We start from the raw sequence: 20,198 nt of genomic DNA, 5'->3' as shown, positions 1-20,198 counted from the left end.
GATGTAAAGTCTCATCCTGTCACGTTTGGTTTTTGTGTGCAGGTGTTTGTGCTGCTGTTCATCTTCGTCAAAAGGCAAATAATGCGTTTCGCCATGAGATCGCGCCGAGGACCCCACGCACCGATTGGCCACAATGCACCGAAGGTACAAGCGGATCTCCTCCTTTTGGGAGCTTGTTCGCCCCCGTGTGTTGTCAGACAGCAGTTGAATATGCAGCAGCTGCAAGAGTTCACGTATCTGTGTCTTCATGAATTCATTCACAGGGTTTGAAGGAGCAGATTGACTCCAGGCTGTCCAAGGTGCAGGAGATCCGCTTCGAACCTCGTCTCCTATCAGAAGAAGATGACAGGCTGAAGCAAGGATCACAGATAAGTCAGTCACTTTATCGGCTCATCCTGCTGCCACCTGAATCTCGTTCTAGTGTTTTATTGTTTTGTGGGTTTTTTTCCACATTGTAACAAAGACCTGTTTGTTTCAAAGGTTGCTACAACTACCTGTACAGAATGAAAGCTCTGGATGCGATCCGGGACTCAGGTGAGAGATCAGATCCGATGCTCAGACTTATTGACTCTGCAGGTGTCTATAATTCACATCACATAACTGAATCCATTATTCTGACACTCATTACTGTCATTTCTCACATTCACTTCACCTCTCATGGAGAAGCAGCAGTTCAAACAGCTTTTCATCTCTTAATTTGTATACATTGTGTGTTGTGTTAATATATTTCTTAAATCTGTTGTTCTTATCTTATATAGTATGCTCTGTGAGTTTACCAAATCATGGTTTTTTTTGCAGTGACCCAATTTCCCCATGCAGAGTACTGAAATTTCATCTTCAATTCTTGTTCCTTCCTGTTTGGACCTCAGGTATTCCTCTGCAGGAGATAAGCCGGAGTCCCAGTGCGTTTACAGGGCGCAGCTTCAGGAGCTGGCTGCTGGAGCTGCGCAACTCCCACTCTCTGATCAAGAGCAGCCGCAGCGCGCTCATTGACCGTTTGCTTGAAGGCTACGACAGCGCTCGCCATGGGACTGGGGTGCGTAGTGTTTTTGTGTTTGACTGATGAAAAGAGAATATAAGAATAATAACTGAATATAATGGGTTTAGCTGTTATTATGTAACATGCTACTGATCTTTAACTTTAACTTTTTTGTTTCAGGTGTTTGGGGAAGCTGAGTTTCTTGAATACCAGCAGGCTCTCAGCGAACTAGCTGATGTGTAAGTGCTCTTATACTGGTCCAGACTTGAAATTGTTGTAACATTGTTGGAACAAGTTTTCCAAATCTGCCTTTCTCACAGACAGGGCGTAGTTCAGTTTTAAGTACTAAAAATCAAGTGGTGATAAAACTGTGTCCAGATTTAGAGTTCATTTAACACAGCCAGTCATTTTATAAGTACTTGTTAAATGTGCCTTACGATCAGCTAAATGTATCATAGGATATCTTTGTAAAATATTGTAAAAACATTTGCTGCGAAAACAAATAGGCTGCTATAGTCTGCTTGCTACCTTCTACAAAATGTTCATTCATTATGAGCACACTCATACATATAATTTTCCATAATAATCCCCATTTTCTCTCACCTCCCGCAGGGTGAAGGCCTATTCCAGCACCACCAGCCTGGACCAGCATCACCAGTCTGCAGCCAAAGATCTGACTGGCTCTCCTGTCCGTAGCACTCCCTCCACCATCCAGGTCACCTACCTGCCCTCCACTGGCCAGCGCAGCAAGAGGCCCAAACACTTTCTGGAGCTCAAAAGTTTTAAAGACAACTATAACACACTGGAGAGCACCCTGTGAGAGTCTGCTGCTACAGACTGACTGTGTGTGTGTGTGTGTGTGTGAGTGCACAATGGTTACACAGTCTACTGGGAAACAAGAAGTTGTAACATATTGTCACTTTTTTTTTAAATTGAGCTTTAAAAATAGATCCATAAATGATGTTACACAGTAACAGTAATTTCAGATAGGACAGGGTCTATTGTGAATAATTCCATACACAATATTTTTCAAGTCATTTAATTATGTAGAAAAAGAAATATCTCGTTTTATAACTAAAGTCTTGCCATCACAAGATTGTTTCTCTCATTAAATGAAGTCCTTATGTGTATTTGTGTCACACCAAGGTCTTATTTTTGACCTAATGGGCGCGTTCAGAGGACAAATATGATTGTAACCCACTCGACAAGGTTTTCATTGTCATTTTTGTAAAAACAGGAAAGTAAATGGCAATTCGCTTGAATTTTATTTTTTCTTAGAAGTCAGATGTAAATATGATTTACCTTGATGAGTGTTTGTACGGATGTAAGATATTTATACCGACCATAATAACTTATTTAATTGATATTGTTTGTTATTTTTTTTTTAAATTCATGTGAGGTTGTACACTTTTGTGGTTTGAGATAAAAGCCTTATGACCCTCTCTTCATATTCAGTGTCTTTAATATCTCCACTAGGTGGCAGTACACGGTCATAGAGTAAAGATGCAACAACAGATGGTAAAAGGTTTGTAAAACTCCATGGATGAACCCAATATTTCATAATATTGAATTAAAAAATGACAAAGTGTACAATAAAAGGACAAGACTGAACTTCAATATATTTATCTACAATGTTCACAGTAAATGGTTACTTTATAAAAATGTTCATCCTGCATTACAACAGAAGGTATTGTACAGAAAAAAACAGCAAATTCCACACAATGCAAAAGTATGTAAATAAGTACATTTATCAATTAAATCACAACAACTTTTTTTAAATATACAATATTTTAGCAGAAAACAGGATATATAATGTTGAGGCAGCACATGGCAGCGTAGATGAGATTTATGATTTCAACTAGCCTTAATATTTACAAGTATCCTCCAACGTAACTAAAATAAAGGTCAAAATTCTAAGCACTATCACTCTTATTATATCTGACCCACTCTAATGTTGGAGAAATATATTTAAGTTAAACATAAATCATATTCCAACGTTGACATAGCCAACTGCGTGCCTGCCTTTGGCAATGAAGTGCAAAGCACTGAGGAATCTGACCCTTAACCCTGCTGCTTAGGATTGTGGCTGTGTAGGCTGTAGGATGAAGAGGAGCTGAAAACACTCAAACACAATGTGATTTTTTGTACATTTGTCCAAAGGTACACTGCTGCTCAGAGGTCTGGGGTCACCTGTTATTATGGCCACCTTAGTCTCTTTCTGCCCTTTCAGTTGTCAGTCTGGTTGAACCAAGTGGCTCTTCAGAAACTTATACGTGAGGTCAACGTTTATTTTTATTTATACAGCCTACGGGTTGAACCCTTGCACAGCATTTTGTTCTCTATGTACAAAAGGATACTTTTTTTTTTTTTGCAAAGCCTTCATACAAAATAACATCTATTTTTACATCTACAAGAGGACTTTCCTGCAAAAAATATCGTTGTCTGACTGATCCGAATCAAGCTTTTGAGGCAGGTGACCCCAAACTTTTGAGCGGTAGTGTATAATAATAACAGAACAGTTTTTAATCTCAACCCATGTTTTTACACTTACCTATTTAAAAAGCTTATTTCAGATTCTGCACAGGAAAGAAGTGGAGGTGAGACACAACGCAGGGAACTTTACTGAACAGGTTTGTGTCTTCGTATATCTAAGGAGTTCTGTAAATGTCTTTGCATTGCACAGCTCCTTCCTTCTTTCCTTTTTTCTTCCCACCATTGGACCCTAGTTTGAACTCCCAGTTACTTTCATTTTTTTAGGTTTAGTTTGAAACTGAGAAAGCCGGTAAAGGTACGCAGAACAGCCTCAAAAGTAACTATGAGGTACTAACAAAAGACCAATGTGCTTTGTCACCATGAGGTCTGTTAAGCCACCCTTTTTTAATCACTGCTGACCTATGTTTTATATATTGGTAGGTGTTTAAATATATATTTACACTGTATTTTACTTCTGGTCATTCCTTTGGTTGACACTCCATTTAGGTCTTGATCTCAATGACTTTGATGAGTGGGAGGGCCTTGTTGGTGTGTGTCGTCGGTGTGAGCGGTTTACTGTACAGAGGAGGAAATAAAAATGCAAACAAATGTTGTGAGGTTTACTTGGACATTTGACTATAGCCTCTCAGTAAGATTAAACGAATAAGAACATTCCAGAAATGTTGGGAATTTCTCACCTGTAAACAACCTCTGGCTTGTTCTCTGAGACTGTCAGTGGTGGAGGGTCCTGGCCTGCCAGGAAGTACTCCATGTGGTCATGCATTTCTCTGTTCTGCAGACACAAAGGGAATAAAGACATTAAATTGTGCATCCTCTTCCTTTGGCTTCTTCTTCTAGTGCAAAAGCACATATGCAATTACAGAGCAGTAGCATAAGTTTTACGTGCGAGAAAACCTTTCAGATTTAGACAGGACAAGTGTTAGTCTTGAACAGAAAGGACAACTAAAAAGACAAATAACATACTATATAAAAAGGCAGTGAAAGATTCAGTTATAGCAATAATAAACCAAAGTAGGACAAAGCCTTTAGTGGATTAATTCAGATTATTACTGCAGTTATATAAGGCTCCTGACCTCAGCTTCCAGGAAAGCCACCTTCTCCTGCAGGTCCCTGATGACCCGATCTCTCTCTTGGATGACGGTGCGGGAGTTCTGCAGCTGTATTATTCACAAAACAAACAAGCACAAACAAATAATGTGAGACACTCAGGAGAAACACAGCTCACTTTCCCAATAGGAGCAGATGCAGTAATCACTTATTCATGACAAATGAGTTTTGTTTCACTGCACGTTTCCGCTTGGCTCCACTCCCTCATATCAATTACACTTTATGGGTCCGCCTCCTCAAAATCTAATTTCCTTATTAATGGCTTCCTGTGCATTTGTATGCACTGAAGAGTTCATTTGCATTGTGTGTGTGTGCGTGTGTGTGCGCACCTTGCACTACTAGTCATCCTGCTTGTGTGCATAAATACCTGTTCGATCATGTGGCGAACTTTCCTCTGCTGACTCTTTAACATGTCATCTAGGTGATGAATCTTTTCCTTCAAGGCGGCCACCTCCTTCTCCAGCTGTGCACTCCTGCAAACACACAAATATATGAGAAAACTCATGTCAAACTAACAGCAAAGTATAAAGCCATACAATAAAACAAGTTGCAAGTTATGTTCTGTAATTTTGACTAGAGAATGTTATTTACATGACGTTTATCAATTCTCGCATATTAGAGGATATAAACATTGATGGATTCACTTATACCGTAAAAGAAGAAACAATATTGGGTTTCCTTATGACTTGGCGTGTTAAAAACAAAAACTTCTACTTCTTATTTGGACCAATGATTGTACTTATCACTTTGTTTCCCAACTCACCTCTGCTCGTTCTCCCCCCCTTGCTCCCTGTCTGCTTTAAGCTGCAGCAGCTCAGCCTCCCCTGCCGCCATCTTGTCTTTGAGGATGCCGCTCTCAAGCTCCATGCTTCCCAGCAGCCTCTGCAGCTCCTCCACCCGCTGACCCCTCTCCTCCGACTGCTCCTCCACCTTCTGCAGCCGCTCAGACTGCTCAGCCAGACGGACGCTATACTCATTTGACTCTGCCTGTGAGGGGAGTCGCAAAGTAAGGACTTAGTAAGCAGTGATGGATACACTATTAAAGGCCCTGCACTCCCATTAGGTACAAAACATCCGTAAACTGTAATGGTTGTTTAAAAAGATTAGAGTTTGGCTAATAATGTTTCCATTCCCCCTTGTTTTCTCTTCTGAATACATTTGGCTGACCTGGAGGTTTGTTTTATAATCTCTCATACTGTCTGACTGCTTGTGTTTTCAGATACCTTTTTCGTAGCAACTTTGCAAGTCCACAAATATAAGCCCCACATTTAACAAACTGAAATGATCCTTTAAGTTGGGGGATTAAAGTTCCCTGCACATCCACAGTCAACTGACAGAGGTGTTTTTACTAATGTTGCCTGATTAGATCTCGACTTACTTGATGTCCCTTCATCTCTGGTTAGTTTCTGTTTGCATGTTAGGACTGGACTACTCACTGTTACCTTAGCTTTAACGTCCTTACTAGTAATGAGCTGTGTCCCAAATTCTTACTAGATATTAATTCTAAGCAGGTTTTTAGTATTAACTGTGTCCACATTAGAAAAAGGGACTAAAACTAGGTGCAAAAAACATTTTAGTTACTGAAATAAAAAAAGATTTTCTAACTAGACCAAAAAAACAACCTACAACTAACTGTGATATTGTGTACTAAAAAATAAAATAAAAATATACAGGATGTCTGTTTTAGTCTTCAATCAATCTATCAATCAGGTCAAATGTGTCAACACAACAAGCATGAGAAAGCATTGGTGCATATGTTTATTGAGACTGGGATGTCTATATGATTGTGTGTTTGTATTGTAATACCTATTCTGAACTTCTTAAACCCGACAAAAAACTAAAACTAATACTGAAACTAATAGTAAAAATTTTAAAAACTAAACTAAAATGAGCAAACCCACTCTGGAAACTAACTGAAACTAAACTAAAAACATAAGTTAAAAGAAATAAAACTGAAAACTAACACAACTATAATAATAAATGGTATGCATACTAAAACCTGTTCTTTTTACGTGTGCTGTTAATATACACTATACTCCCACAATGCAATGCAAAAAGGAAAGAGAAGAAGCCTGTGTGCAGTGTCCCAACATGACCCAACAGATGCAGTCTGTAGAGCAAAGACCCAAACAGTGGAGGTTTACCGGATGAGAGATGAAATCCAAAGATAAAACCGACAGATAATGAGGATGATTAAAGAAACAAGAGAGCAGCAGCGGAGTGAGTCATAGCTGCAGACAGGAAATCGTGTCATGTTACTCATCTCGTGAGACAGACCTGCAGTCTCTCCTTCTCCTCCTGATGCCTCTTCTCCATCTCCTTCAGCTGCGCATACAGACGCCTGGTCACCTCCCTGAGCCTAACACTCTCCTCCTGATTATCCCCAACCTGACAGAGACAGAAAGTGACGTGACCAATTAGGGTTAATCTGGCAAACGTCTTGAACCCGAGGGCAAGGAAGGAGCTAACAAACAGATGAGAGAGGCTGCTGATAGGCTCATTTTCTACATGTTTAAAAGATTTGGTCTAGCCCGAGTTAAGAAAAGCATTTAGCTGGAAGTTTGTTAAATTGTTTCAGATTGAGATAATCTTTTCTCTCGGGGCTGTACTTTAGGTGAAATACTTCCCGGTCAAACAATGCACTTTGCGTAGCTGCATAATTTGACTCTCACTCAGAATGGAGGGCAGAGTAAATTGACCCATGCTTACCTACATGACACACATACACACACACACACACACACACACACACATCACTGAGTATGGATAGTCACAATACACCCCCCACCCCTTGCTCTGACACTACTTCCTCTATAGATAATGGTGTTGTGTTACAGGAGATGTTATGATGTGTTGAGTCTGAGAATAATGCATGGGAAATCCAATATCGTGCGTGTGTGGGCGAACTATTACTCAGAGTGGAAGTGAGCCTTTGCACTGTGTGTGTGTGTGTGTGTGGTAAGCATTGTCATCCGTTTCAGAGAGCCTGGCACCATTTTCTCTGGAACAGCAGGCAGTTGGCTAGTGTGAGTGGGAAACAGCTGGAAATCCAGATATTTCTTTTTTGCATTATGAATGTTATGCCTGTCATTTAAATAGATATTTGGATGCATTCAAACCAGTTTCAGCTGAAATTGGCTCCTGCCATTCCCTGTGGTTCATTCATATGAAACTGATGAATAGTCAAATCATACAAGCCGCAGCAAACACTCTTATGAAGACGGTGGAGGTTGAATTGTGATTAGCTTACATGAGTGTCTGACTCAATGAGGAAAGTGTTGCCATTGGTGACGACTGGTTGACTGCTGGGCATGTTGACTCTGAAGCCATTGACTGGATACTGAAGAAGAAAGCAGCAGCTGGTTAGTGGAGTTGGTGCTTTAGTTCTGCTTTTACTCACAATTATGTACGAATACTAGAGAGGCAGAGAGAGATCATTGCACTGCAACAAAACACAAGCAGATGAAGGAAAGGCTCTTCAACACTTTGATTGCCCTTCAAGTCCTACAGTTATTGTTGTAATGCATTGTATTCTTGTTTAAGCCAAGAAGCTGTGGCACGTCTACAGTTTTAGTTTTTAGTTTTTCCTGCATGATTTCTGTCTTAGACTCAACAGCATCCCTGTATTATCCTGTTTTTGTTACACTTCCTGTAACATTTATTTTATTTTATTTATTTTGAAAGCATTTTATTGATGTTTTCTTGCTCTGATTTGTCAAAATTTTGCCTGTCTTTGATTTAAATCTTTTGTAACTGTGTATAACTTTGTGACTAAAGTTCTATATAAATAAAAATAATAAAAAAGTGTTTCATATCTATTTACAACAGTGAAACTGAGTCACACCACAATAACAATTTCCAGGGGACACTAAAGCTGATTAACTAAGCTAATAATTAATTTAAGGCTGATGCAAGATGTAAAGTCAATATATTTAATAATCACACAATCAGATGTTAAAACTAAAATGAAAGTCATTAGCTCACTTTCATTATTGGTGAGAGGTGGAAGAGGCCAATGTGCTATGTCCACTGTGTTTATCAAGTAATTTTACATCAATAAAATAATAGTTTGTTCTATACAAATACTGATCACATTTCCCAATTCCTCAAATTGCTTGTTGTTTTTAATTGACAGTAATGTAAAACAAGTGAAAAGCAAAAGCAAATCTGCACATATAGAAAAGCTACAACCAGCAAATGTTTGCTAAACAAATGACTTAAAAGATAAAACAAGTATCATAATTACTGTCAATTAATTTTCTGTTGTTTTCTGACCAAAAGAATATTTCCTGCTACTACATTACTAAATTCAGAAAAACTTGTTGATGCAGGGGGCGTGTACCTTGTTGTTGTTAGTGTTCTGCCTGGCTGCCATCTGCTCTCTCAGAGTCTTCAGACAGTACCTCACCTATAAAGAAAAACACATGATGCATTACAAAAACATGTGTTATGCAGAAAGACTACTATACCCTTCACCTTATTCAACCCAGCCACGTAACATTATCCTAAAAGAAACACAGACACTCTAATGTTCTCCACCAGCGGCTGAATGTTGACTCATTGTCTATATGAAGAAAACTGTCTGTCGCACACTGACCTCCTGAATCTGTGACACCTCATCCGTCAGCATCTTGACACTCTCTCCTGTCTGTGGACGGGCTTCAAGGAAAACCTGGAATGTTAGATGGTACAGGTTAGCTCACAATTAATTCAGATAAGCACGAAGGGTGGACTGGCTCATACACATACTAAAACTATAATAAACAAACACAATTCAAGCTTACATACTTTAATTATTTCAACTTTTTCTTCTGTGGGAGAGATGAGTTCAAGTGTTTCTTCCTTCTCTTCTGGTTTTTGTGGCAGCACTACTGCTATGCTGTTCTCCTACATTCAGTCAAAAAAAAAAGAATAAATGTCCCATCCTATACTTCCTTCTTTCATTCAGTAAACAACACAACAAAACAGTTTTTCCTCTTTGATTTTGTACCTTGTTGCTGTGTCGTGCCGAGGTGCAGCCTGACTGATCCTGATCTTGTAGAGTGAGTCTAAACCGCCTGCGACGGTCCTGAAATGAAACATGAGAGCATAAGAGGAACTAGACGACTAAAAGGAGTGGGGTGGATTATGAGAAAAACAACCAATGAAGAGAAAGGAGAGGAGCTCAAACTGAAAGTCATCAATAAGAAAGAGGGTGGAGCAGGGAATAAGGGTACTTTTAGGCCATAAAACTTCCCCACACAAGTTCCTCTGCTCTGTGGATGCCACACACAGTCACACAGTGAAGCCTAGCAACCAACCCTGAGGAGACATTTCCATTGCATCCTTGGGCACAGTCTGGTGATTATGACCACTCTACCACACTCTCTACTGGCTGGAGAAAATGAAACCAGTCCAATCCAGTAGGGGGTCAAAAATACTAACACTCAAAACATCCGTGACTGCTGAGTCACTCTCAGCTCAATTTTGTCGCCTTAGCAACAAAAAACAGATCATGTGAGAATTGTCTGCATCTTTGACAACTTCACTTTAAAATCTAAAAGTCTTTACAAAACATAGTTTGGTCAACGAAAACTCCAGTTCTGGAAAAAAACAGATGGTCTGATTTACTTTTGGCCCACAGGAGTGGATATTTATTTTTTCTATTCCAAAGGCATGTGTACTCTATTCTTTCTTGTGGGTATGTGTACTATATTCTAGTCATGCCTCAGTGAGAGAATGAGGGAGGTTGTTTGTTGCTTAAATTTTTTACCAGTAAACTTTAATTCAGTTTAACAAGGCTTTAATATTGGAGGTTATTTCTCCCAGATCCACTATGATGACTCATTCATAGCATGTAATTTTATAAAGTCAGCCTTTAACTGTGCCCTTTGTTTGGATCCTGATTTCTTTATAGCTCTTTTTATTTGTTGATCACAAGTGGTGTTTAAAGGGGCGCCAGCCTCGATTAATGCCGTATCATATTTTCCTGATAACATGGCGACAGTATGCTTTCACTGCTATAATCAACATGGCACAGTCCACAATGTTCCATGTTGATTATAGCTCTTTAGTCAAAGTTCACATCATAATCCAGAGCTATTGATTTGTTTCATATTGTAGAACTACATCTGAGTAGAGCACGTAAGATAATCCACTGAAAATGGCTTGATGTAGGCAGTAGGAAATAGGTAGAGCATATCATTTTACAAATATTTTTTTAACTGTGAGACCAAACACTGTTCAGACTTTATGTTTCAGAGACAAACAAACAACCCCCAGTGGTACCCCCATGTTTGAAAAGACGCTGCAAAAGGGCCTTCTTTGATGCCCTTATGGTAGATAAAACGTGCTAAAGTGCCCTTCCAGTGGAGAAAACATGAAATGTCCTCTAGGTTGCTGATCCTAACCTGACTTTCTGCTCCTCTAACAGCCTGAGTCTGCCGCTGTTTAACAGAATATCTCAATTAAAACATGAGATTAGACTTAAAAACTCTCAAATTAAATTCCCTTAAACTCAGCTAACTAGATATTTTAAATTGTTTTTCAACAGTACAACCTTTCCCCAGGGCAAACATATACTTAATCCTCCTTGGCCACACCCATTAAAGCAAGTGGAGGTATATAACCCCTCTCTGAATGTGCAAAGAAAACAAACCATTAGCCCCTTTGACAAATCAGGTGGAGAGTGAGTTATGTAACATGGTTGATTTTTATCTTATCTCCAACCTAAATTATTCTTAATCCTCTAAACGTCTATGTTCATGTATGCAATCATGTGAGTCTGTACTTGCTGACATGTATATGTGTGTATATACAGTAGCTTGAATGGGAAGGACTGTAGCTGTTGAATGCACTGTGCCTCCACCCTACAGTACACAAGATGAAGACTGAATCGATATTATCAGTCATTATTCAGGGCGGGTGCCGATAATATTTAATTCAAAAGGTCTTCATTGGTATGAGCAAGCTTTTTTACTTTGTGGTCCTGCTGTGGGTTCTATCATCAATGGCCTTAATTAAACTTTGTGTGGGCGTCAGCTACAAAGTAAATTAGACAGCAATCAGACCAAAAGCCAAGCTGTGCAAATGACACATCATTGAAAAGCCAAAAGCAAAAAGAAACACGAACAAAATGTCCTGTAGATGTTTGGACTATAACTATTGATTTTATTTTTAGACTTCAATTACAGACTTGGTAGATGGTAATAGGAGGGAATCACACAAATATTATGTAATAAATAAATATATAACTTTATGATAACTTATTAAAAAGGCTGATATATATACCAATAAATACGAAGTTACTACTACTAAGTTGTTTTTTCCTATAGCATATATCTGTGGTGCAGTAAGGTGTTTACAGCTAACGCTCTCTGGTGTCACAGGGTTGGAAGCTGAAACTTCACTCACAAAAAAGGTATTTTTACAGGTTTTGCAGGCAGGTGTTTCTCTTCCATGGTAAATAAAATGCAAGAGAAACAGATGTTGTTTCCTTGTCTTGAATCACGCTAAAGGACGTCAAAATTTTCAAAAAATCTGTGTCATCTGCATAATATTTTACACTGACACTCTTGAAGTACTTGTTCTGTAACTTCATGTTTTAATGTCACGTTGTTTGGTATATCACTGAGACATTTTGTCACACAGTACCGACCTGTTGTTGTAGTGCAGGAATGATAAAGAGGCCCTGACACGTTCTCTGCATACCACAGTCTGTTGTCAATGTTGCAATAATCACTTCTATATGCAAATGACCTGGCACATGTAGTTAATACCTCTTAGGAGTGCCTTTAATCAGGAAAATTATCTTTCATTATCGAGCCAGAATATTGTTCCTCCAAGTTCCAAATTTGACATTTATTAGCTAGGACAACCAGACAAGCTTCCTTAAATCAACCACTCCTTCTTTCTTGGGAAAAGCCCTCTTCTATATCTGGCTTCCAAGTAACACCATGACACCCCTGTGTGACAACTAGGCACAAAAGCATCGCCCACAGGGGCCCAGAATTTATAACTGCAAACTGTTGCGTTTTTAATGATATTGAGCAATTAATAGTCATACGATTCCCGGTGCCTGCAGATCATGATGAATCATTAAACATGTGCAGAATGGTAACAACATATTAGTTAATCAACATGATAAATATAGTTTTATCATGTTTATAATTTAACCATATAATTTCAATGTGTATGTGCATATTGTCTGTCTATTAAAGGCTGTCAGTTACAGGTCTCATTTGAGCATTGTTGTGTTGTGCCTGATTCTTATTAAATGTCAAGAAAATTACTGAAAGATATCAAACATAATCAAATAAAAACATACTGAAGAAGATAAAACGTGTGCTTTGATTGTTTTGTTCTGATTATGTGTGTGTTTGTGCCACTCTGAGACATAAATAAACCTGCGTGTGAATGGGTGGGAACTGTTTATGGTTTTGGAGTGTGTGTGTGTGAACATGCCTACAATAAATCATGTTGACAGACATACAGAGCAGTAATGTATGGCTTAGGAACAAAGAAGGGCAACCCAGCAGGTCACATGTGGGTAACACATTTGGTTACTTACGTAAGCAACCAATTCTCAGCTTTGCAAGTCAAACTCAGGCTAAATGATTTTGCTTGAATGGCAGTTCTTTGTGTAATCGGGGCGTCTGAAAACCAAGCCTCTGCAGTGACAGGCAGGCCAATATTTCACTGAGGGATCTGAGGGAGCAACAGCTCGAGGGCTTCTCTTGAGAAGAGACACACAGAGGATTATAGGACAGACACACCCTGGGAGGTACTGTCCACGGAGACACAATGTTCTGCATCTCACCACACGCTATTCTTCTGTATTTTCTGGAAGCCCTTTTATTTACATTTCAGTAATGTAGCTTGACTCATCCACAATAAAAGCACAACTGTAGAAGAGGTCACAGATAATAATTTATAAGCAGTATCTGCAAATGAATCCTTAACAGTGCCCAGTGCTTATGCCACGTTCAAGCTTTTTCATGCGCTGTACAGGGTGACTATATGGAGTATCCTCCTTCCCTGGGAACAATCTCGCTGCGGTTGCTTCTTTTTTTTTTACACACATAAAAAGCAACAGCAGCATGTTTGGGACAAACAAAAGAAATATACGAAACTGCAGACTACAATGTTGCCCTCATAAGATCATATTATGGTGGTACAGACACTACATGCTGAACATCAAAGCAATATCTTCTTATTATCAAAAGTTTCACCAGATTTCAGATAAACAAGAGTTCTGATCACGTTGTAGTCGACAAATATCGCAGAGGTCAACTGTGCCAACAAATGATTATGGATGAAAAAGAGGTTGATTAGGAACCACTCCTACAAAAGGTGCTTATTAGGTGCTATTACAGACCAAAAGGCCTGTACATGTGATCATGTTCCAAGGTGAAATTAAACATTGAATCAGTGCATACTTTTGCAGTCCTGGCCTGTTTAACTAATATATGAGCAACTGTTAATTGTTATGTAACTCCTGATGTAACAACTCTTACATTCATGTATTGACAAGAAAAACACAACAGACTTGATTCAGAAAGTGTGTGCAAAGACAAACGTGAGGATATGAGGGTTATTCTAAGGTTATACTGACATATTACCACAACTTAATACCACATTTGTTCTCTGCTAGATATAAACATGTGCAAACTAAGATTTCTAATGTAATCATAATGAGATCATCCCTTCAAACTTCTGAGTGCCACTCTACCAGGCTTGTCTGAGCAGCTCAGGGAACACTTCATTTCCATTTCTATATAATTTCCCACCTCGGAAGAGTAACCTTAAATCCACTTAGAAAACACTGCAACATTGGGTTTTCCAGTTGTCTTATATGACACGAGTACAATGTTTATATATAAAGTCATTTCATGATACAATCAATCTCCAAGTTAAATAAATCGAATGAAAATGGCTTTAGAGATAATATCAGTAGAAGTAATTGAGGTGTTCAGCTGTTGCTACATTACAGTTGACTGATTTTCCCTCTGAGGTATGAAGCTACCTTGATCAGATTCTCACAATTTTGATAAGATCAAAAAACAAACTTATAGTTAAACACTCGTGCATAACACTGCAAGACAACAGCTTTCTATTGGGGAAACCATAAAACCGTAAATGAATTTATTGCAATGAAATCACTTTTTTTCATACATAGGCACAAATAAAGCATACCGGTTCAGTGTTTAATGAACTGTAACAATCATTTTTGAAAAAAAGAAAACTGCATTTGATTGAAACAATGAACCGATTTTGATAAGTCAGTAGTATTTTAACATTCATGTTCTGTACATCTATTAACCATTGTGATCAATTACATTTTTGATTAAACAATAGGCTTTACTTTACTTAACAAATCAGTACAAGCCTCCTCACTGTCTCACACCTAATAAAAGTGTCTCCGAATTATATTAAATTGACTGGTGTGAAACTATGAAGGCAGAAAAAAACAGAGGTGCAAATGAAGTGTTAAAATAAACATTCTGGTAAACAATCTGCCACTGGACGCACCTACAGTACTCAGTATCTCACAGCTCAACTCTTTAGCTGCGACAGAGAGCCCTGAGGGAGAGTATGTTTTCGGTCTCTAGTGTCCTGCTTTTGTCATATCAGGTAATAGAGCAGGGGGACAGTGCAGTGCTAAAGCTTCTTTACACATTATTACTCCTCTGTAACTCCTATCTACTGGTTCTGAGGTGGGCGACCCATTAAGGGATTCAAAGTAAAGTGCAATAGAGCACAAATCAATAACACACAGAGTGAGATACAGTAAGGCTGATACTAACTGTTATTTTCATTGTCAGTTCATTTGGAGCTTGTTTTCTTGATGAATTGATTTAAGGTGTCATCTTTAAAATATAATACTCAAGGTTACATCTTCAAATGTCTTGATTTTAACAACCAACAGCCCAACATCCAGAAATGTTCACCTTACTATCACATAAGAAAAAGAAACTGGGGAATATTTGGCATTTTGCTTGAGTAATGACGTCAACAATTAATCTAATTATCAAATTATGACTATTAATACTCTGACTAATCAATTAATTAACTTTCAGTTGCTTCAACTGTAAGGTACAGGGATGTATGACTAAGTTGAGTAGATGCATAATAAAAGAGAATAGTACATAAGAATAATGTGGTTTAAAGTATAGTAGAGAAGACCTGAATAGTGCAACGGAGTAGAGCAGAGTGACGCAGAGTAAAGTGCAGGATGTAACATCCTATTACCTCTGATAGTCAGAGAAAGAAATTAACAAGACTGCAAATCAGATCATCTGTCCAACATGACTCATCTTTACTGATTTAGAGGTGACCTCACTGCTTCACCTCAGTGTCTGGGCTACAAGAACATCTTCATACAGTCAGTGACCTCCCACAATCAATACAGGACCATCCAATCCCTGTTATGGAGCTACAAACTCCTCCATGCTTGTTTACAGATTTGGAGATGATATCACTGCTGTACTCTGCTGACTGATAACAAAGAACAACAAATTAAGGATCAACCAGACATAAAATATGAATATGTACGACTTTATTTTGTGTATATTCACAGATAGTAGATATCTATTTACACCAACACCAGTTTCTAAATTCCTATTTCAAGTGCCAACAAAGATCACAACAAAGTGTGAAATCCATCCATCTCCGAGTGCAGTCAAAACAAAGTAGCTGTATTGCCAAGCAACGTGGCTACACGCGTATAAATGATAAGAAAAGTCATTAAACACTTAAAACAACATGGCAACAGCTCCAAACAGTCACACCTCGCACATGTTAATTATAAATTCTAACCTTGTGATTAATGCCAACAGTATGTGTCACCAATACCACAAAAAACTGAATCATTTTTCCCAGAGCGCAAGAAGTAACTGACAAATGGGAGGTGACTCTAAAAAGTTTTAAAGTTGCATTTTATCTATACTCAAGTCAACGCATTGGCAATGTTTGTATTCAGGTTGTCTGTGCCCAAATAAAATATAATGAAGATGAATTCACATAAATTCAGATTGAACAAAATTATGTTAGTCTTAAGTGCCTTGTTGTATTAATCATCCAGTCCATATAAAGTAAGTGAATGTCTCCTTTTGTATATAATATTCTCAAGTATCTCTTTTTGGACTATATTAATCTGTGTGTGGGAAACTAGCTCTTCATTTTAAGTATTACAAGTTCACTATAAAGACATACCCGAATGAATCATATAACAAACAATGCTATTCATAAAGCGGACAAAACTACAATCACCATACCAGCATGTACTTTACACCCTACAAACCAAAACGCAAACCCTGTACTTTATCTCACATAAGATCACTCTGATATCTACCTGGGCAGACGAAACTGTACGGGACTCTTCCAGATGATGTTCAGGCAGCTGTGATCCACACTGTCTGTGTTCGTGTGACTAAGTGCGTGGGAAGCCACGGCTGTCTTGCCTTACATGGCTGGGTGAGGCTCCACCAGCTGCCCAACCCTTTTTTCCTCCAGATTGTTCTCCAGTTCAGAGAGCTACAGTGCCAGTCCAAGAAGGCAGATAGTTGTTAGCCTCCCCTGCAGGACTGCGATGCCAAATACACAATGGAAAGAACTGGAGGGAACATTTCTCTGATTAGATTATATACATTCCTGAGCAAAGAAGTTTGTGGATGGTGAATTTAAACTGTATAACACTGTGAAAGCCATGTTTTAACTTTATAGTTTAATAATCAGACTGAATTCACAGTCTCAATCAATCAGTGTAAATGAGTGACTAGATTAAACCTAAACAGTTAGGTGCAGCCTCAAATGTATGCAAATATACACCTGATATATAACTTAACACAACTACATAACGTGACCAATAGATACAAATGTATATGAGATGATAGGTTAAACTAAGCAGGTTAGGGGTGCAGCTAAATGTTAGTGCAAATAATAACTAATATATAACTTAAAGCACAAATAATGTGACCAATTAGAAATAAAACTCTGGAATGAAGAAGGGTTCATTTATCTGCCACATGGTGACAGTGGTAGGTAGCAGCACTCTGAGGAATGTGTGTTGCGAGTTACATAAGAGAGATTAATGAAGCGTCTTTATATAACAGTCACTAGCACAGTGAGTGTGTGCAGTGTAAACAAAACTGTGCAAACAAAAGTCGAATGCCACAGTCCAAATACGTTCATGCTTGCGTCTGTGTGTCTCTAACTATCTGAAAGTCTCTTCGTTAAATGCTTTCATTAAACTCACATTATTGACATTATCTTAGATCTAACAGTTCATCATTTAATATGTTTTATTTTAAGTGTATTACAGGCTGCAACTAACAATTATTTTCATTATCAATTAATATTTTTTCCTATTAAAAAGTTATTGTTTCAAACTGTAACAATTAGTCAACTAGTAATTGATAGGTCAAAATTCTCTGGTTCCAGCTTGTCCAATTGTTTCAATGTCTTTTATGATAGCAAACTGAATATCTGTGTGTTTTGGACTGTTGCTAAGACATTTTAGAGACCAAGCGATTAATTGATTGAAAGACTAATGGAACAATGGGGGGAAAAAATCTTCGAATAGCTTGTGTTGTCAGACCAGCAAGTACCACCAGTAAAAAACAACAAAAGTTATCACATTTCCGAGGCTGGAACCACTGATTGTTGACTTTGTAATGGTTGGTAATGAAGTTCTGTCATATGACTAATAGTTTCAGTACTAATGTATTATATTCTAAACGTATGACATGGTGTGTCCTACATAACACAAACATGCATGTTTCTTTATTTTATACACAAAAAGCAGACTTCCAGTTTTTGCAGGTGTGTACCAAACATGCTGTTTTGTATAAAGATATTTGTATATATTTATGGTTACTTATCCTTTTGTGGATATGTGAGCAGTGCAAACATGCCATTTAACAATGTTGGTGTCTCACACAGAAGGCTTAGAGTGGATCTGTCTTATGTTGCCATGTAAGTATATTGTAGAGTAGAGAACACAACAATCCAGCTAAGCTATTTTAATAACCTCCTTGCCTGGACCATTCTTGCTCTTGCCAACATGTTCTCACGCCAACACACTTTAACTTGAATGTTATGTGTCAAGAAAGGACAATTTAACTCCTACTTGTGCTTAGGAATAAAATAGGTTTCCCAGTGGAAATGGGGGTTTGCAGAACAGGATGCAAAAGAGGTCAAAGCTCGTGTTTATGGTGAGATTATAGGGGGGGAAAACAAATGTGACCAAAATATGCCCCTTAGCTGTGTCCAAGAGAGTGTCCTTGCTGTGTAAAAGAACCAGTGAATCCATAGTATCCACCTGATGAAGTCAAGTTATTCCCCTCCACTCATTACAAATGCCACAAATTCATTTGACATGTGCGTATTAGTCTAGACATGACTGTGTATGTCTCCTCTACCTGCCAAAAATCTGTATAAACTAATGATCTGTTCATTCATGCCACCATCCTGGCACTGTGCGCATTTGCCATTATGACAATAACACTTATTGACTCAATGGTTTAGGCCAATAAATGACTTTAACTGTGATAAAAAAAAGTTATGTAACGTTTAACCTTTCATCTGACAAGTTCTTATCTGTGACACTTTGTAAACAGCCAATCACACTTTGGTATCTGCAGGTAAGTTTGTAATAACAACACTGAAACAAACTGTGACAGAGCAGGTTTTGTGGAGTTGGAGTTATAGAGTCAGATGCATTTTACTGAAATAAGATCTGGGGCAGAGAAAAACAAACATTATTTGACTGCCAATGAAAAGAGGATACTTCTGTTTACCTGCACAATCCAACAAGTCTTGGCACTTTCTTAATTCCTTCTTTGGAACTCCTGCAGTGGAATCTGTAAATACTACATTGTTTTCAATGTGTTTGTTGTTTTAATGGAGCCTTAACAAATGATCAACTTAATAAAGTTATAGAATGACACAAAATGTTTCTATTTTTAATCAATAAAAACGTGGATCGAGGGTACAATGATTGAATTTGTTTGAATTAGGGTGTTCAGACCTTGCTTGTTTAAACATATCAATTCATTCTCATCAAAAGTTACAGTGTGCTGTGAAAGTGCTAACACATCATGGTCTGATATGAGCTCCACACTACTTCTGAACAAGCAGAAAGCAGGTTAAAGTTCCAGTTGAAGTGCCATAAACACAGTGACCCACAGTAACTCTGTGAGGAAAGTTAACGATAAGCATACAGTAAGTGACGTTCAACTGACGCAACAAGTATTCGCATAAGTATTGCCATTTGGTGTTACTTCTCGTTCAGATAAAGGATATCAGGTAATAGACCTTTTTTCACATGAAATAGTAAACAGGAAGTGTTACCAATGACATTCATTAGTATCACTGGTAACACCTGCTGTGAAAAAGGTCTATTCACTTTGTAAATTACAGTCATTTGATTGAAATGGAGCCATGTCTTCAAGATATTACAAGACGAAAGTATGTGGAAGTGTTAATTTAATGCCACCAGACTGACAGCCCGAGGCTGGTGTCAGCCTCATCAAAGATCTAATTTCTAATAATCTAATTTGCTTTGAAACACACACACACACACACACACACACACACACACACTTAGGTTAATGCTTAATCACACAACATATGACACAGT

General features: G+C 38.2%; 2 protein-coding genes across 2 annotated transcripts in view; one reads left to right on the top strand and one right to left on the bottom strand.

The window, feature by feature from the left end:
* The window catches only part of LOC118343023 (protein C1orf43 homolog), a 2,831-nt gene extending 410 nt beyond the window's left edge, over nucleotides 1-2,421 (top strand). The window contains exons 2-7 of the mRNA XM_035681734.1: nucleotides 43-144; nucleotides 264-372; nucleotides 481-534; nucleotides 870-1,036; nucleotides 1,160-1,218; nucleotides 1,592-2,421. Coding sequence (XP_035537627.1) covers nucleotides 43-144; nucleotides 264-372; nucleotides 481-534; nucleotides 870-1,036; nucleotides 1,160-1,218; nucleotides 1,592-1,799 — 699 coding nt within the window. The 3' untranslated portion in view covers nucleotides 1,800-2,421. The remainder of the gene's footprint in view (nucleotides 1-42; nucleotides 145-263; nucleotides 373-480; nucleotides 535-869; nucleotides 1,037-1,159; nucleotides 1,219-1,591) is intronic.
* A 1,467-nt stretch (nucleotides 2,422-3,888) lies between these two features.
* tuft1b (tuftelin 1b) overlaps nucleotides 3,889-20,198 on the bottom strand; it is a 21,847-nt gene continuing 5,537 nt past the window's right edge. Inside the window, exons 4-15 of the mRNA XM_035681925.1 lie at nucleotides 16,911-16,988; nucleotides 9,570-9,647; nucleotides 9,368-9,466; nucleotides 9,177-9,251; nucleotides 8,922-8,987; nucleotides 7,830-7,919; nucleotides 6,857-6,967; nucleotides 5,343-5,566; nucleotides 4,947-5,052; nucleotides 4,546-4,629; nucleotides 4,150-4,244; nucleotides 3,889-4,027 (exon numbers count right to left, since the gene is read on the bottom strand). Of these exons, the coding sequence (XP_035537818.1) occupies nucleotides 3,955-4,027; nucleotides 4,150-4,244; nucleotides 4,546-4,629; nucleotides 4,947-5,052; nucleotides 5,343-5,566; nucleotides 6,857-6,967; nucleotides 7,830-7,919; nucleotides 8,922-8,987; nucleotides 9,177-9,251; nucleotides 9,368-9,466; nucleotides 9,570-9,647; nucleotides 16,911-16,988 (1,179 nt within the window). The 3' untranslated portion in view covers nucleotides 3,889-3,954. The remainder of the gene's footprint in view (nucleotides 4,028-4,149; nucleotides 4,245-4,545; nucleotides 4,630-4,946; nucleotides 5,053-5,342; nucleotides 5,567-6,856; nucleotides 6,968-7,829; nucleotides 7,920-8,921; nucleotides 8,988-9,176; nucleotides 9,252-9,367; nucleotides 9,467-9,569; nucleotides 9,648-16,910; nucleotides 16,989-20,198) is intronic.

This window comes from Morone saxatilis, unplaced genomic scaffold (assembly GCF_004916995.1).
Source record: "Morone saxatilis isolate NCDOM2014 unplaced genomic scaffold, NCSU_SB_2.0 Contig9, whole genome shotgun sequence".
NCBI classification, from domain to species: Eukaryota; Metazoa; Chordata; class Actinopteri; family Moronidae; genus Morone; species Morone saxatilis.
Note: the sequence above shows the minus strand (reverse complement) of the source record. Positions and strands in the feature narration are given on the sequence as shown.